This window comes from Haliaeetus albicilla, chromosome 7 (genome assembly GCF_947461875.1).
Source record: "Haliaeetus albicilla chromosome 7, bHalAlb1.1, whole genome shotgun sequence".
NCBI lineage: Eukaryota > Metazoa > Chordata > Aves > Accipitriformes > Accipitridae > Haliaeetus > Haliaeetus albicilla.
The window spans coordinates 46663520-46681301 of NC_091489.1; the positions used below are offsets into that span (position 1 = coordinate 46663520).

General features: G+C 49.5%; 1 protein-coding gene across 6 annotated transcripts; it reads left to right on the forward strand.

Annotated features, from left to right (window-relative positions):
- The first annotated feature begins 395 nt into the window (after window positions 1-395).
- CCDC15 (coiled-coil domain containing 15) lies at window positions 396-17648 on the forward strand. Of its 6 annotated transcripts, XM_069788300.1 has the most exons (12): window positions 647-692; window positions 1078-1275; window positions 3409-3558; window positions 4432-4614; window positions 5493-5597; window positions 9502-9666; window positions 10919-11038; window positions 12874-12977; window positions 15078-15257; window positions 15330-15478; window positions 16197-16366; window positions 16828-17648. In XM_069788300.1, the coding sequence occupies exons 1-11, from the start codon at window positions 657-659 to the stop codon at window positions 16316-16318; spliced, it is 1512 nt and encodes a 503-aa protein (XP_069644401.1). In that variant the 5' UTR covers window positions 647-656; the 3' UTR covers window positions 16319-16366; window positions 16828-17648. The 6 variants fall into 6 exon arrangements, with proteins under 6 accessions (XP_069644404.1, XP_069644403.1, XP_069644401.1 ...); XM_069788303.1 differs by lacking the exons at window positions 647-692; window positions 16828-17648 and adding an exon at window positions 396-465 and having other exon boundaries at window positions 16197-16631; XM_069788302.1 differs by lacking the exons at window positions 647-692; window positions 16828-17648 and adding an exon at window positions 407-461 and having other exon boundaries at window positions 16197-16631.
- Window positions 17649-17782: the final 134 nt, after the last annotated feature.

Sequence of the window (17782 nt, forward strand, 5' to 3'; positions counted from 1 at the left end):
TAGGGGGTGGGGAGGTGCTTTGGGGTGATGCTATAGGAGGAGATTTTGGGGGGGAAGCTGTGGGGAGATGTTAAAAGATGATGCTTTGGGGGGTTCGGGGATGCCATGGGGGACACTATAGGGATATTTTGAGGGGCAGTTCAGGGGGATGCTCTGGGGGGTTGTTTCGCGGGTACTCTGTGGGGGGACACAGAATAGTCACCCCTCCACACCCCCACGCCTCCGCCGTGTCCCGCCCGGGGCGGGACGCGAACCCGCGTCCTCGGGGCCGCGTGGGGGCGGGCCGCTGTGCGGGGGCGGGGCCTGGGGGGCGGGGTCAGAGGGGGCTGGAGCGAGCGGGGGCGGGGCCGGGACGCGCCAGAGGGGCTGGGGCGGTGGGCGGGGCCTATGGGGATGTGGGCGGGGCCGGGCGGGCGGAAGTGGCGGTGGGCTTCGAAGCGTCGGTTGAGGCGGAAGTGGCGGTTGGTAGGGGTTGGGGGGGGGTGGTGTCAGGGTGTTTTGGGGAGGGGGGGACAAGGGATGGCGGGGTCGAGGGGAGGGGGGGTGCAGGGGGTGCCCGGGGGGGGTGAGGGCTCGGTTTGGGGGTGCCCGGGTTTGGGGGTGCCCGGGGGGGTGATGGGAGGGCGGGCAGGGCCTGTGAGGGGGATTACGGGGAGATGAAGGTGCAGGAGGTACCAGAGGGTGCCCAAGAGGTGAGGAGATCGGGGGGAGTGCCCGGGGGGGCGTGGGGTTGCCTGGTGGGTGAGGGGAGTGTAAGGGAAGGTGAGGGTGGGGGGGTACGGTGGGCTGGCGGGGGGGCCGGTAGGGGATGGGGGTGCACAGGGGGTGTGGGGAGGTATGGGGGGTGCTCAGCCGCGAGGGGTTGGGGGTCCCCTGTCAGTATGGGGTGAGAGAGCCGCAGGGCTACAGTGGGGTGTCCTGGGCGTTGGATAACCAGGGGGGGTACAGTGGTGTGGGGGGAGCAGCGGGGTGCGGTGGGTATGGGCGGCAGGAGATGGGGCTTGGGGTGTGGGGCTGCGGGTGCAGGTCGGGGGGCCTGGGGGGGGCACGCTCTCACCTCCTCTGTCCCTTCCTCAGGGCCAAACCTGGCGTGGTGCTGGGATGCTGCCACCCTCGAAGGAGCGGCTCCGGGGGACCGGGGAGCGCCCGGGGGGGCGTCAGGCGAGACCCCCGCGGCAGAGCTGGCGGGTGCTGGCCGAGAGGAACCAGAGCGTGGCCCCCGTGGGCGTCTGGGTGGAGAGTGCCCCAGGGCAGCCGGAGGAGAGCCTGGCCTTTGTGAGTGCTGCCGCGGGGGTCCCGGGCACCATCTGGGCTGATGGGTCTCACCAGGGATGTCTCTAACCCTCCCAAGTTGTGCCAGCAAACCCTACGGGGGCGATGGGAGGCCGAAAACAAGCTTTTTCTCTGTTTGAAGGCAGCCAGGAACACTGCTCCTGAAAAGAATAATTTATTTTAATGGCTTTTAGTGGGGTCAAAAGCCACCGTGGTGTCCGTGCAGCCTGGCATCCCATTTACACAAACCCACAGCATCTTTCTGACTTGATTCTCCTCAAATAAACTGCATTTTTGGGGGAGAAACAAATTGGTTTTAAACATCAGTCAGGTGGAGAATCCAGCCAATGCTCTAATCAGAGCCGTTGATTGCTTAATTATTTGTATTGTGTGCTCTGCACTTTTAATTTTAGCTTTAAGATCTATAAATTTTCAACATATTACTAGAAGCTGCCTTCCAGTGTAGGTAGCACAGCTAAAACTTACCAGGTTTGTGCCCTCCGCCCCCCCAGTGTGAGTGTTTTCTCGCTATTCCCGGATGCTCCTTGGTTTATCAGCACCAGGTTTGGAACTCCACGCCATAGCTTTACATTTGAGGTGCCTGTGCCGTACCTGGCTGACCAGTCCCCCCTGTATCGATGCTGCTCTTCACCTTCCCATTCATCTGTAAGGGATGTTGGCGAGCTGAGATTTTATTCCATGTTGCTTATTTAAAAAAAATAAATAAGTTGAATGTTTCTGGGTCTGGAGCCAATCTCTGCTGTACCCTGTTAGAAACACTTAAGAAAATCTTTATCGATGTCTATCTCAGGGATTTCTGCTTTGAGGGTTATTATAAGAGGACTAAAAGTGCATTAAATATAGGATGATGAGTTCAGTCCCCTGTAATTAATGTCTAAACGTTACAGAAGCTCCTGCCCTTCTGAGATGATTTATTTCCATATTGTAATTTAAATCCTGAAAGGTTGAGATAATATATGGAAATGAATCATCTCCATATTCCACATAACTTCCACCTCGGCGCCGTGAAACTTCTGGGGGAGCCGAACTCTTCCTGACTGCTTCGGGTGGCCTGGGCGCTCCTGGTCCTCCCTGGGTGTGGGGGCTTTCAGGTGCCTTCAGGTGTGGATGAAGGTGCACAGGGTTATTGGAGCTTAATTAATATACTTTCATATGCCAGTGGATCATATTAAAAAATATATATTAATGCCTGCTACACCAGAATTGCTAATGAGGTTGCCAACGGGACGTGGAGCAAGCTGTCGATGGCACTCTTTCATGTAGCTCTGGCTTGGTTTCGTCATTAACAGTGCAGATTTCTCCCTGTCTTCATGCTTGTTTGGTTGTGCTGACCTTGCTTTGCTGCTGGTCACATTCCTGGCAGTCAGTGGGATGTAGGGAGCACCCAATCCAGCGTTTACTAAGTTGAGTCGAGTTCAGACTTGCCCCTTTCCTCCCATCCATTCAGACTCTGATTTTTCTTGCTTTAGGCCGTACTGCGGTGACAGCCAGGAGAGCAATACCAGTTTTCTTAAACTGTGGTAGTATCAGGATTGCTTGGCATGACTTCAAGTGAGAACCTTAAAAAAAACAAAAACAAACAAAAAAAACCACCCTGATTTTTTTTTTCTTTTTTTTTTTTTAGGTCATTGCTTTTAATCTTTTACTTCAGATGGTAAAAACGTTCTCGGAGCCACAGCCATGCCCGTGCTGTGCTCTGCAAACTGCTTCCCTGATACACTTCCAGCCTTGCTCTTGCAGAGCAATAATGGGATTAGAGGCCGGCCCATTCCTTTTGGATCCAGGCTTTGAATATTTGAGCATCCTTTCATGGGAGCAGGAGCTAGGAGTTGCTGCCTTATTTTTTCTTTCTGTGTGCGTTTGAAGAGAGGTAAAGGAGGAGGTGTGCACGTTCCGTATCTGGCTAGCTAGATTCGATCCAAGCTCATAATAATTGAGTAGACATTGTGCAAGCTGTTACTGCACAGATTTAGAAACAAAACATTGTTAAGTTTGCTCTGGATGTTGCTTTCCTGGCTTGTAGATGCAGGTGTTGGAAGGGAAGATGGAATACAAGCTGCTATAATGCTGCAACGTAGCAAAAAATTGTGTGAAATCTACTTTCACCTCTTGCAGGCTTCAGCATTTCAGGTGGAGGAGGAGCTGAAGGAGCAGCAACGGGAGAAGGCAGCCAGCCTGAGACGCTTCCAGGGAGAGGTGAAGCAGCGAGTGAACCAGCAGGTCAGGATGCGAAGAAAGCAGCAGCTGCAGAAGTCCTACGAAGCAGTAAGCAGATCTCTGTCCCTGCCTTGCCAGGAGTCTTGCAGGAGAAACTCCTCTGAAAACAGTGTAAATCAGACAAAAACCCACTAGACCTCCAGTCAAGGTGTTAATAAGAAAAAAAAGAGGAAACTCATGGTCATGGCAGACCCCGTGGCTGCAAACGGTGTCGCCTCAAGTGAGGTCAGTGTGGCACCTTGGTTTGCTCTGGCACTGAAGGTGCTTTAAGCCCTTTGCCTCCCTGCAGAAAGGTCACTGGCTCTCTTGGGCAGCTGAAGAACAGAGTCCCGGTGCCCTGTGCAGAATTGTGTGGAGTTTAAAAAATAGCCAGGCCAGAGTTGTGAATGATGTGGGTGTCTCCTGGCTGCATTTGAAACAAAGCAGCTTATTTCTGCTATCCCTCTTCCAAATAGTTCTCAAGCAACACTTTCACGCTGTCTCCACATTCCCATTTTCCCTGTGGGCTTGTTTTAGGTTATCCTGTGAATATATTTAATCCTTTGTGCTTTCAAACAACTGCCAGGGAGACTTGCCAGAAACTTGCTGTGGAGCAAGAAGGGAACGCACTGAAATGTCAACAGTTTTGGCTACCCCTGGGGTGTTTGGGCTGTTTCCAGGGCTTGGGAGGCATGGTTGAGTGGGGATGTCCTCACGTAACTCAGCTAGCACCGCTCCAGACTGAAAGCCCGCAGATGCCTTCAGCCCCTGAGAGCCCGCTGGCTCTTTGCGCCCCTCTCAGCGTGGAGAGCAAAAATGTCCATCTGAAGAAATGCCACCAAACTGAGCCAGCAACTCCTGCACAGCACGGGTGATGTCCTGCTAGGTGATGGTTAGAGATTTGCACGTGGCCTTTTAACTCTGGGGTCCGTGTCCTGGCAGGCAGAGAGGGAGAGCTGCATCGCCATGCAGTACTCAGACTCCGCACTGCGCTTGACGCCCCGGAAGAACACGTGCCTGTTTCGGAGCCACCCCGCGCCTGCCATCTGCGGTCCCAGCGCTCACACCCTCCCAGCACAGCGGCAAGGGATGCAAAGTGAGCCGTTCCAGTGGCAAGCTGCCAAGGTGAGCGGTTCTCCTCCTGCATTTTTCATCCCTGCTTCATCATGCCAGATGCTTGTGGTTTGAAATGAAGAACAGGCAATGTTTCTTTTTCTTTTACAACGCATCCCTAATATTTGTTTTTAATGTTGAATGAAACATTGGCTTACATTTTCACTCTGGTTTACTGACTATTGTTGTACTCCTCCATAGCACTCATCAGAGCATCAAAACGGGTAGTAGATGCCTTCTTGGAGGATGCTGTGGTTGAACTTGCCCCGCTGCTTGTAGATACAGTGAATTTTCCCTCTGCACACAGGGACTTGTTGCTGTGCAGGCATGTCGTGTCAGAGAGGTGGCACTAGGTGGTGCCACCTCATTGCAGCTTGTCTCCTACAGACTGGGAGTATGGGATCGCGAAATCTTGGAAAACCTGCCTTTAGGGACTGTTTTAAGCTTTTTTTAATAGTGATGCTTATGCTGCATTTGGCATTTTATAGAGCACATGTGTTCACCTAGGAGCTGGAGTTATTCTGGTTGAAGTACCGCTTCCCTTGGGGTGGAGCATCCCTTCTGCCTGGACACTGGCCAGGACAATCAGGGATCTTGGACTTCTGGCATCTCAGCAAAGTGGTTTGGGAGCAGATGAGCTGTAACCAAGCCCTTTACCTTGCCTGGATCAGGATTTCAGTGCATTGGGGCAGCTCTGAAAGACACCTTGGGTTGCAGGTTACCTTATAGCTATTTGTGAAGCTAAGTGTCTGTTGAGTTGCACTCCCTTGATAAAGGACCCTGGTTGGAGCAGGGTACATTAGGAGATCTGTTCTGTGCAGCTAAATTTGGTGGAAAGCAGCTAGTGACCGCTTCTTTCGTCTTGTCTTTACCTTCCCTCTTCATGGCAGCTTAGCAAAACCATGAAGCAAGTTCGGCGCAGGCTGGCGTCCTGCAAAACCATGCCCCAAGGAGCGGGTCTCCCCGAACTCGCAGGCGGAGTCTGGAGGCGAGAGGTGAGTGAGGGGTGCCTGGGGTGGGGTAAGAGGAATTACCTTGCAAACTGGTGAAGGTCTGGCTCTAATTAGCAAATCCAAAGTGTAGTTCAGTGAGTTTCTCCAGAATTGAAACAAACTGGGCTTTTGTGACCCACCTGATGATTAGCTCGTGGCTTTTGGTGGCCTGAGGGTTCTGTCCATCTGTTCTTGCTGCCTTTCAGAGAAGACAGCAGGATAAAGTGGGTGAAAACCTCTCTGTTTGCAGAGACAAACAAGAGAGAAACTAGGAAACAAGAATTTGAAAAAGATTTTTTTAAAGGCTGAGATTGTGATCTGGGTATCTGGGAAGAATGCGATGGTCAGCCCTTCCCTTAGGTGCCTTTATTTCTTCAACAAACCTCAACAACTCTTTCCCTTGCATCAATCCCTTGTTTCATGTGGGTGGCAAAGATCTGGAGGGTTTTCCTCACCCAGCGCTGGCTTCTGGTAGAGAATTGTTGGCACGCATCTGCTTTCCTCAAAGCGGAACATAGGACCCATGTAGGGAGGTCAGTCCCGAGTGCCTCACCTTTTGTTCTGTCGAATTTCATCCTGCTTTTGTCACTCCGGTTGTCAAGAACAGCTTTGTATTGCAGCTATTATCCTGGTTTCTATGCCAACACCTTTCTTAAACTGACGTACTTTGTCCATCCTGGAGAACACCAGCAGCAACCCCACCTGGTATTTTGTCTTCTGCCCCCTCCAGAGCCAGTTTCCTGCCCGTCTTGCAGTTCTTCATTCCCATGTCTTTCTTGGGTTCATCAAAGGTGAAGTAGATCTTGGCTGGCTGTTATCTAGAAAATACCTTTTATATAAGGGCTGGTCCGGCTCTTCCTCCTCTGTGTACTGTTGGATTTCTCTTCAAGGAAGTCAGCTTTGTGAACAAGAGTTACAGACACAGTATAATTATGGGCTCGAAAACCTCATTATCCATTTCCAACACTAAACATACCTTCTGTTTAAGTCTTCGATGCATTGAGGCTGCTCAGCAAGATGGAGTGATTCATTACTTTGCTATTAGCAGCACTAAAGCCGTGCATGAATAATACAGCTGCTGCCCCTGCAAGCCAGGGGGTTACAGAGGTAGCAAGTGGGATGCGTGGGAGTCCCGTGGCGAGTCATCCACAGCAGTGAGAAACAAGGCTGGGAGGGATTGGGGGCTATCCTCCCACCTGAACCTTACTGCAGCTGCAGTTAATCTATGCTCTCTTCAGACCTCTGGCAAGGAGGATTTAACAGCTTCCCTAAGCAATTTATTCCAGGAGGGATATATTGATTTATTGTGTTACTCTGTTTTATTACTCCAAGATAGTAGAGGGGAAAAAAAAGCTCTAGTATTAATCTGACTCTTTCTCCCTGTCTGAAGGTTTGCTATGTTCACAGCTAGGCAGGACAGCAGCTTGTTCCCTTCTCTTCAGATGCAAAAGGCTGGCTTGGATTTAACCACCCTGCTAATTGCTGCCATAGTGCACAGCCTTGCCCTTTGCCATAGTGCACTGCCTTGCCCTTTGCTTTTGTCCACGTAGAATTTTCTTGTGCTGTCTATTCCAGCTGATTTCTTTGGTTTGAACTCAAGCATTTTTAGCCTGTTCTCAAATACTTCTGCAACTTCAAGTGGCTTGGTGGGGTCTACATGTAATCAAGATGCTTCTTTCTTCTGTCATCCAGGCCAATAATGAAATTATCAAGGAGAGTCCACCTAGTTCTTACTCTATTTTTGTGCAGTGAACTTCTGAGACTGAATCTGGGTAGTGTTTTTCATCAGTATTGCACCTCCCATGTAACAGTTTCACCTAATAGATATTTCTTCACACAAGTATTGAATTAGGCCATGTCAAAAGCTAAGCTAAAATCGAGATGTCTTCTGCTGTGCTTTGCCTGAGGCCTCTTTCTTCTATTGCAGGAGAAATTCAAACCAGCTAGACGTGACTTGCTCTTGACAAATTTATGCTGGTTGCTGCTTATCTTGTTTTCTAGCAGCTTACAGGCGGTTTGCAAGGTGATTTCCTCTTGTTTTTCCAAAAGTCAGGCACTTAAACTCTTGAGGCTAAAATCTTCTTAGTATTTCCTTTTCCCCTCCTTTATTTAAAGATACACACTCATTGTGCCCTTTTCTGATAATCTGGACCTCCACAGATTTCGGGGAGAGGCTTGGGGAGACAACTGTTAGCAGCTCGTCTGCTACTCCTAACAGTAATCCAGGGCAGGTCCTGCCTGCTTAAAAACCTCGGCTTCTAGGAATAATCTGACTTTTTCTTCCCAATAATAATAATCCAAGATTTTTCTTGCTGCTGCTATTAGCTCAGAGCAAGCCTTTGGCTGAACATCAATGCCCAGAAGCATAAAACACTGTTGTTCTTGGTGTCCTCTGATAGCTGTCCTTCTTGAGTAGCGAGTCCTTTAGTCTCTCTTACTAAAGCCTGACTTGTTGCCTTGATCCCTCTTGTTTTACTTAGAGCTTTGGCCTTTCTGGCACTTGTTTTGTTTTTTTTTGTCCCCGTGTGCTTGTGTTGTCTCTTGCGTGATTCCTTCAGTAATCTGACCCGTGCTCCACTTCCGCTGTGCTCGCATGGATTGCAGGCACAAGAAGAGCTTGGGATTTAGCCAGGGTTGTCTCGCACTGCACTGCTTGTCTTGCCACTCTAGCTGGGTAGTTTGCATTTGCTCAGTTGAAAGCAACTGTTGCTTCTCCTTGAGTCCTGTTTTCCGCATTTTTCTTCTGTTTTTTTTTCTCCTTCTTCCCTCTAAGGAGTTGCATTCCCTGCGATCAATAATCCACGTTGCCAAAATTGTTGCTCTTCGTCTCTCCTAGAGATTTCTTTCCAGGTCAAAAACATTCAAAGAGTTTCCTCCCTGCTTTCCCAAGCATATACCTAGGTGGTAATTGCATGGAAATTACCTGTCTGGTGTTTCAGATGATCCTGTTCACCAAATCTTCAGCCGCTTTGCCTTAGGGTTTTGTAGACTCCTGTAGGTCCCCAGCATTACAGCACCCAAATTCTTTTCCCCGACAGATTGTTCCCCAAAGTTGGGGTTTTTTTCCACAGTTTCATTTCCTTCTACCTTCAGGGCTTCAGAACATCCGTACAAAGCAATAACTGTTCCTCTCTATTCCCTTGTCCTCACCGAAGCAGCTCTTCTGTGTTGTGTTTCTCTCATGACAGGGTTGATAGAGTAATTCCTATGTCTATCAAATAATTTCATGTTCAGACTAACTCCGGGCTTTCCTCCATCCTTCCTGTATTGCAGCAGAGTCATCTCAAGGGTTCCCTGGTGTGACCTGCTCTCCTCCTGTTGATCCATCCTCTCCCTCTGTCAGCAGTCCCACTCTTCCCTTCCTAGCATGCTGAAGGGACAGCAAGGCAGGGAAAAAAAAAAAAATCCTGGCTCTGAGCTTGCTTCTGGCATTTTGATTTTTTTAGTTTGCAGGAAACAATCTGCTGCCTCTCAAAATATTGTTAATTGGCACCAGGGAGCCTGCCCACTCCCCATCTGAAGGAGTACACTACATGCTCATACTCCAGTGCCACTCCAGAGATCCCACCACCCCCCAACTCCTTGCAGTTGCAAAACAGTGCCTGGAGAGGTCTTTTCCTTGTCTTTCCTTTGCCCTGCACACATCTGTCCCTCTGTTTCTGCAGTTGGTGAGTAGGTAGTCACGAGTTACCCTGCTAAATTCAGATTTTTCTGGCTCTCATGCCCTGCGGTGATGCTTGAACACGTTGCACTGCTGCCCGCCAGATCTCAGCTGACTCTACAGAATAAGTGCCCTCGAGTTAAAGCTACTTCTTACCCGTGCACAAGGATGTTGAATTTGCCCTCAGCACCAAAGCAGCCACATTTGAATTCCAGATTTACACTCGTCTCCTCCCTTCTTCTCCAGAAACCAGAGTCTTGCAAGACAGCCATGGTGCCCACAGAAGATGAGAGTGAGGAACTGCTTTTGGCAGGACATCATGATCTGCCAGCTGAACTGCAAGACCAGGGGACAGCCCCGCATCAGGCTGAGCAAGACGATGACTTCTACATCAAAATTGAATTTGAAAAAGTAAGACTCATATGGGGCTGGGCCAGTTGGTCTTAAGAGGTTCAAATCGTTGAGATTTGGGTTTATTTCAGCAGAGTCGGTGAGGCTGCTGTTGTAGTAGAGCAGTTGCTCCCTCAGGCCTGGTTAACTCTTAAGCCTACTGTCATCAAAACAGGCTCAAGAGCAGTGTCAAAGCTAAGTGAGAATGGCGGCTTCTGTTTCACTGCTTTCATCTTACAGCTGTGGCTTCAAAAGGGGTTTTATTTGTGCCTGCCTCGTGATGCCAGTTGGCTGGTGCTCAGCGGAAATCTGAAACTGAGTGTGTGCAATTGCATTGTACGCTTAACCAAACTCCAGACTGCGGCTGGCGGGACCTGCAGCTGCCTCTGGTCCGGCTGCCCTGCTTGGAGGCAGCAGCAGGGTGGAAGAGCTGTGGATGGTGCATCAAATCAGCTGGAAACCTCCTAGAAAAGAGGGGGAAAAAAAAAAAAAAAAAGAGCTTTTCATCAGAGGAATGAGCTGGCTGTGACAATTCCTGTGCCTTGAGCTGGTGAAACACCTCCCTTAGATGTAGCGTGAATCTGTCTGCTTGTGAGGACTGAGCTAATGTATTTATCTGTCTGCTTGTGAGGACTGAGCTAATGTATTTATCGATTCCTCTTTTGTTTTCAGGCAGACTTTCATTAAGCATCTGAGGTGTTGAAACGTTTTGCCCTGATTACCTGGAGTAGTTAGCAAATACTTTATGGCTATAGCAGCATGTGCCCAACCTTAGCTGGTGATTAGTCCAGCTAGGAGCAGAAATACTGGCTTGACAAATATTGAGCCGAGGGAAGAAGGCGGAGCTTTACGCTGAGGTTTTGGGAGACTTGGCTGTTGAATTCCCCTGACGCTTTTGTTGTTTTTATTATTGTTATTTGTATTATTGGGGGTATTTTTTGCACTTCAAGAAGTTTTAATGGAAGTTTGGGAAGGAGAAGTGTGAATCCATATTTAAACTAAACCAGAAACCTCCTCCCAGGGTATCTCTAGAGGTGTTTTGACAAAGCTTTGGTGCTCAGGCTCCTGCATGGAGATGTTGCACGTGTCCGTCCTGTCTATAGTCAACCTATATCCCCCCAAAAAAGCACAGCTCATAGGTAGGTTACCTTTTGAGGACTGTAGGGATCATGCCTACGTGAGGACCCACCTCCAGCAAGGAGTATTTTATTGAGCGTAGATGAGAAACTTGACCGTAAAGGTGCTGATGCTGCTCTCTTACATTATCTTCCAGTTCTGTGATGGATCGGTGAAGGCCTCAAGCTTGCCTGAGCCTCCTCAGAGGCTGCACACCGATTACCAAGCTCCCCTCATACTCTGGGCTGGTGCAGACCAAGAGGAAACCAAGAAGCAGGTTTGTCCGCTGGAGCCAAGTCCTCATTGTTTCATCTCCATTTCAGGACTGAGATGTATTGAGCATAGGGGATACTGCTAGCTCAGATAAGAAGCCTCAAGAGCAGCCTTAATGTATGAAGCATCTGCTAGGTTTATAAGTTTGTCAGTGTTGATGGTGTCTCAGGTCTTGGGCAAACATACCGTGTTCTTTCTTAACATCCGTCGTGACCGTAAGTGCAATCATTACGTGCTCCTCCCGCAAAATCTGGGATCTGAATAACATCGAAGGGTTGGAGGAGCAACGGGCTTTGTTCATTTTGCCTGGCAAAACAAAGGTGTCGCTTTCTGTAGTTGCATGGAGAGAGAGAGAACCTGCCAAAATGCTTAAAAAAAAAAAAAACAACCAAAAAAAACAAGCCGTGCCTTATCTTGTTTGGGTATAAGGCTGGGAATGTAAGGTTTCTAACATATCAGCACCTAACAGGGATCGGGATGGTAGCTTTCAAGCACAGGCTGCAGACCTGTTGCCGAGTGTCTGATTTAATGACGAGAGCTTACCAGCCTGCGACCAGGACAGTTTGGCTCATGCTAATCTAGGTGATACAAAGAGATGATGTTTCTCTTGGATGCCTAAGGAAGTGACTTTTATTTTCCTGCTTCCTTCTGACATGAAGAGGAACACTTCCTCTTCTTTTGTCAGCTTTCTTGAAGCTTACAGCGTAAAACTGGAAAGGACTTTGAAAGAGTTGTATTTTTTTGTTGTTTCTTACGTGCATTTTTCCAACAAGCTGATCCAAAATCCAGTTGTGGTTTCTAGATGGTGTGACAGCAGCTGGGGCTTGTCAGGCTGCTCCTTCCCCCAGCGGTTCCCTCTGCCCCTTGTTTTTTATCTCTGTGGCTCTGCTCCACCCTGAGATAACTGGTTTTGCAGCACTCTCTTCTGCGTGGGTTTTTTCCATCCAGCTTTGTCCACTTTCAGCCTGGTGATCTCTCCTGCTCCTTTATCTCCAGCTGTGCAGGGCTCTCTGCTGGGCGAGATGGACAAACTCAGCCCAGAACTCTTGGCGTTGGTGAGGAAAAACTCACACCTTAAACTTTTTGGCATCGTGGAGCTCAAACTAGCTGTGTACCAACCAATTCCCATGTGGGTGGGAGGGCTTTTGGTGTGAGCTTTAGCCAGGAGGTTTCCCTCCCCTTGCTGCATTGGTGGAGTTAAGCCAAAGCCCAGACATGAAACCTCTTTGTGAGCTTAGATCCTGCAGGGCTCTTGGATCCCTGAACCACAGGACTCCCTCCTGTGTGGGAGTTGTTTCCTGCAGGGCTCTTGGATTTGTCTCAGCAATGACTTTGCCACCTCTGTGGTTCTCCTATATGTAGTGGGTCCAGCTCTGTGTTGTATGTTCATTTTTTTGGAGATACAGGCTTCCAGTGAACCGCAGAGGACCACCGGTCCCCAGGTGGATTGAAATTCTTGGACTGTGGCTTGTAGCGCTCTGGGGAAGTGGGTTGAAGTGGGAACCAGCTCTTTTACCCCCAGGAAAGCGAGAGTTTAGGAATTTGTCAGATGACAGAGCTTCCATCCATAGGACGGTTCAGTTGAGGGATGCTGATACAAAGCTCTCTGATACTCTGAGACATCTTGGTCCTCCTCTCCTAGCTAACCACAGTCTCTCCAGTTTCTCAGTCCTGGGGCATGTGCACTAGGAGATGTTTGAGGATCTCTTGGGGAAGGAGCAAGGTTTCTATCCTGACAGATGTGCGCTCTAGAAATCAAGCTGGGCGCTGATATCACTCAATATCAATCCCAGCCTGTCCCCAGCTGTCCTTCTCAAAGGCGCCTCTTCTTTCCCGCAGCGTCAGTATGAGTACCTGAGATACAGGCGCCTCTTCATGAACATCGAGCGAGAGCAAGTGAAGGAGCAGCAGAGGCAGAAAGAGAGGCAGAAGAGAATCATTGAGTGAGTATGTGCGGATGAGCGCCAGTGTCTTGGCGTCACCTCTTTCATCGCAGGCAGGGCCGCCCTTAAGGCCAGAAACGTCTTGTGTGCTTGTCTGGTGTGAACCAGGCAACGGGATTTTGGAAAGCACTTCTGCAGCCCAAATGGATGGATTGAAAAGGCCGCTTTATCAACTTTTTAAAAAGTGGAGAGTATGTTTCAAGAAGCTCCGCAGTACCAGTGCCAGTTATAAAGCCTGAGTTACCTCCTGGGTTTAGTTTAGTGCCCAATCTGTTAACCCTGGGGTGGGATTCATTCGACCAACCCCCACCAAGAGACACCCTTGGGCCATGTTGAGTCCTTCAGAGGTGCTCAGCACTTCTCTGTCTACTTTGTGAATCCCCTGCAGCTTGGGTAGGAGTTGGGAACCAAAACATCAGGCTGGGAGAGTTGTATGCAGCTCACCCAACCGTGATTCTTGGGAACGGATCCCAAGCCCCTCTGCTACAGTCCATGTCTAGAAACTTTGGGGTGAGGTCACATCATTGTTGTTAAACTGATCTTATCTCTGGGGCTTTTAATATCAGACCCTTCACCCTCACAACTATAAATGTATATGGTGTATTGAAAAGATTTCCCAGCATTTGTTCCAGAGTTGAAAAGTCGGTATCTGTGTAAAAGTATCAGTACTCATTTTGGTGGTTTAGTCAACGAACACCTTAAAAGGGAGAAGATAAGGAGGAGCTCTGCAAATTCACACCAGAATAGGAAAGAGACTCTAGGGGTTTTTTTTGTCTCTGCCTTGCTCTAAAATAAAACGATGTAGCTCTGACCATCTTGGTCTCTAATGCCTGCTCTGCAGTGGGCAGGTTTTGTGGGAGCAGGACAGGCACCCAAGGGCAGGATTTTCATGGTCACTTTTCAGAGAGAAATTGCCAGTCTAAAGAAACGCTCCTCCAGCCACATTCCTGACATATAAATTGGCACTCGGGAGCTTCGGAGATCTTTTCCTGCCCTGCAAGTGCTGGCAAGACACCAGGGATTTCCTAGTTAGTGTGATATCTTTTTATTATGTTTTTTTTTACCCCTGGTTGCAGGGGTGCTGCTAGAGCTGCAAGCTGCTTGGAGCGTATGTGGAAAAGGGCTGGTTTTGTAATTACTTAGCATAAAGCCTTAAGTCGGCCTTGGCCTTAGTTTCTGTAGCAGAAGATTTATGGTGGGGTAGTTAAGGCTCTATTACCACTTCATTTAAAAAACATTTTGGAGTTTATAACCTGACTAGAGAAGTTTGGCTTCAGCACGTTCCTTCTGGATGTAAAGATTTGACCCCCCAAATGGAGTAACATCCGAAACGTCTCGTTCGATTACGCTTTCTCCCCTGGCTTCTACCCAGCCTTGATTTTTTTTTTTTTTTTTTTAAATTCCTTTTGGCAGTGATCAGCCTGTAACATGTTATTGCATTTGGTACTCATCAGTGGGAATAAAATGGCAGATGCTTCAGTTTAAAGTCTTTGTGCTTTGTAATTGCCGCTTGTCAAGGGAACGTGCTTTGTGTTTGGTGTGACTTATACAACCCAGATTCCACTGAAAGGACTGGAGTGCTGTGTAAGTGCAAGGGCGATTGAGGAGATAGAGGAAGATTTGATTAAAAATGCTTCTTAAAGCCTATTTTGGAGTAGGTGTGGGATCCTTGGAGCTTTTCTGCTATACCCAGCACTCTTCTGTGGCCCTGTTACGTTCCCCGTCCTGGAAGCTGCAAGGACAGCTTACAGTAGGATCCAAGCTGCCCCCTAATCAGAAGAAGTCTGAAGTGGGGAAGCTGAGCTGTTGGCCCTTCCTGGTGGATCTAAAAGATCCCAGGCACTGCTCTTGGTTTCAGAAGGACAGAAGAGCAGCTCTTTTGGGGAACTGCAGGTGGCACTTCTTAAATGGAGCATGTGTGAATGTGATGTGGGAGGGAGCTGGAAGGAGAAGTCCACGATGGTGAGAAGACTAGCAGGCAGGAGGAGGTCAAGGACAGGATCATCTAGATCCCCTTGCCCTGAGCTTACAACCAGGGGCTGGCAGGGAACGGAGGTTGGGATGGAGAAGCTCCTTCTCTAAGCATGTGTGTGCCTGCAGGATTAAGAGGAAGAAGGAGAACCAGCGCCGGGTGGAGGAGCAGAGGATGCAGGAGATGGCCGAGCAGCAAGAACCCTCCCCGGGAGAGGGAGCCTGCGAAACCCTGGCCCAGCTTAAACTGGAAGAGAGGAGAGCGAAGAAAGTTAAAGAAAAACAGCAGCGAAATAAGGAGTACATGAGGTACGGCTGGATCCCCTCTCCTTGTGCAGAGCTGGGTGTTACTGGCAAAGGTGAATATTTTATCCCTTGCAGGTACATTGAAGCTCTAAGAGCCCGGATGAGGGAGAAGATAAAACTGTATAACATTGACTTGCCCCCGCTGTGCTCCTGCGGGTCTGATTTCTGGGACTCCCACCCGGATACCTGTGCCAACAACTGCATCTTCTACAAAAACCACAAAGGTAGGAGCTTCTGCTTCTGGAGAGGAGGCACTAGACCTGGATCTCTGATTATATAGGAGAAATCAAACATGGCTAGATGTTTCCATGGTCCTGGGCTGCTGTGTAGAGATGCTCCTACAAATATACTCCTGAGAGGGCAAGTCAGGTGCTCTGCTACTTGTTTCTAACTCAGCCTTTTCCTCTGTCCCTTCAGGGACCTTAGTGGCATCCTCAGCAAAGCACCAGCCTCTATAAAGCATTAAATAATGCTGCTGTAATACATATGTACGTTGGTAGGGGGAAAACCATAAGGAAAACGCTGCAAAACAGGCTCATTAGGGGCACAGAAAACCTCTGCCTTAAATCTTCTGCTGGGAGGATGCACAAAGGTGGTGGAAGTTGTCTTCATTAGGTGATGGATTGCTCTGATCTTGAGTACAGCTTGGAAAAATACCTGTCTGAGCAACTGGGAGTCATCTTCTGGGGTAAAAAAATAGAGAAATTGGGGCTTTACAAAAAAATCTTTAGCTTTCCTGCTTTGGCTTGCATGCTGCTTCATACTCAGGACCGTGCAGAGTGTGCAGACAAGCATGTGGAAAACTACAGGCATGTCTATCTATCTTAAAAAACAGTTCTTCTCTCTCTGCTTTACAGTAAAAGGCTGAACCTGAGCCCAGTTTCGGGCTGTAAGTGAAACTCTCATCTCTCAACACTGCTTCTTTCTCCCCTTCCTGCTCAGCCTACAGCCACGCTCTGCAGTCAGTCGTCTCGTCCTGCGACCCCACAGATGGGAGCCCCTCGGTGAGGCTGCAGCTCCGAGACCTGGCCGCTCTCTGTGCTCGCTCGGGGAAACATCTGTGACGAGGGCAGCCGCATCCCCCGTCCCCCCGGTGTATTTTGGTGACTGTTGTAAGTAGAGAGCAGGGCTGTGCCCTGTCCTGCCTGCTCCTGCCTGTCCCTCCGCTCCATCTGGCAGGACGGCGCCTTTGCTGTCCTACTCCTGGGGCTCAGGTTTAAGCTGCATCTCTCCCATTTTGCTCCCTGTGCGTGGTCGGCCAGACCAGGAGCGTGGGGCGATGGTCGGTGCGAAGGAGCCGATTGCTCCACCAGGCTGGTTTAGAGGGAGGCACTTGAATTCTGGCATTCAGTTGCGAAATAAACTGTTTGCAATTGTTGTTTGTCTCATTAGGAGTGTGAAATGAGAAATGAGGTGCCTGGGGTCAATATCTCTTAGGGTTAGAAACCCTTGTGGCTTCTAACCTCTTCCTTCCCACTCCCCTTCTCTCCATTGCTGTGTCACTCCCGCCAGCCCCTGCCTCTTGGGTCACGGTCCAGAGCCAGGTATTTATTGCTCCTTCGCTTTCTTCCAGGTGAGGACCTCTCCTCCACTAACGGCCACCTGACCCATGCTCCCACAGCCTCTATTTTGCTCCGGAAAGGAGCTTTTTCCTAGGAAAAATCTCTATTTAGCCTCCAGGTCAGTGACTACTGTGCTGCTTCAGCCCCTCAGCAGGGGTTGCTGGAAAAAGATCATTTTTACCAAAAATTACACTGGTGGAGTAACATGGTCCTTCTGCATGGAGGTTGCACCATAACCTGTCATTAATATTTACTGCTTGCCAGCCGCCCTCCTGTCACCTCTCCAATATTAACCACAGCAGGAAGGATGGGCGGCCAAGCATGCCGGATTATTTCTTTTGCCTGTTACCATCCCGCCGGGTGCGAAGCAAACCCACGACCCCGGTCCAGAGGTAGCATGGAGGTGCCAAGCCAGGGGATGCTCCTCCGTTCCCCTGGAGAATCATTCACCAACTTATTTGTGGCGGCCGGTGCTATTTATTAACCGCTATTTGCGTCAGGGGAAGACACCGTGGATCTAATAAGGGGTGTTGAGGTGGATTTGTGAAGGGCGGCAGGATCTGGCCCGGGAGGTTTTTGCATGTGCCAGGGCTGGGGAAGCAAAGGGCTAACGCTGCAAATGTGTGTTTTAACTGATTTCAGGGCAGGGCTTTGTGCTGGGGCAGCTGAGGACAAGCATTTCCTTGGCAGGTCCCCAGGCCTTTGCTTGCACCCTGGGGACCCCTGTTTCCAGCTCTCTGAAGGGGTCGGAGCGGCTCCCGAAGGGCGGTGGGCTGGTTCGGGGCTTAGTTCAAAGGAATGATGGTTAAATAAAGCCATTGCTGCTCCTCGACCTCACGATCTGGCTCTTGCTTGACTCTGTAAATGGGATCCTTTGGGGGGGGGGAATTTCTCCTGGTGTGAAACCTGTGGGAGAGGACAGCGGGACTCCCCAGATCCCTGCAAATAAATCCAAAAGCGTGGCTG

Coding starts and splice junctions, on each gene's coding strand:
- CCDC15 (XM_069788300.1), top strand. CDS start 657: ATGAAGGTGCAGGAGGTACCAGAGGGTGCCCAAGAG. Junction 1,276..3,408: donor CGGAGGAGAGCCTGGCCTTT/GTGAGTGCTGCC, acceptor CACCTCTTGCAG/GCTTCAGCATTTCAGGTGGA. Junction 4,615..5,492: donor TCCAGTGGCAAGCTGCCAAG/GTGAGCGGTTCT, acceptor TCTTCATGGCAG/CTTAGCAAAACCATGAAGCA.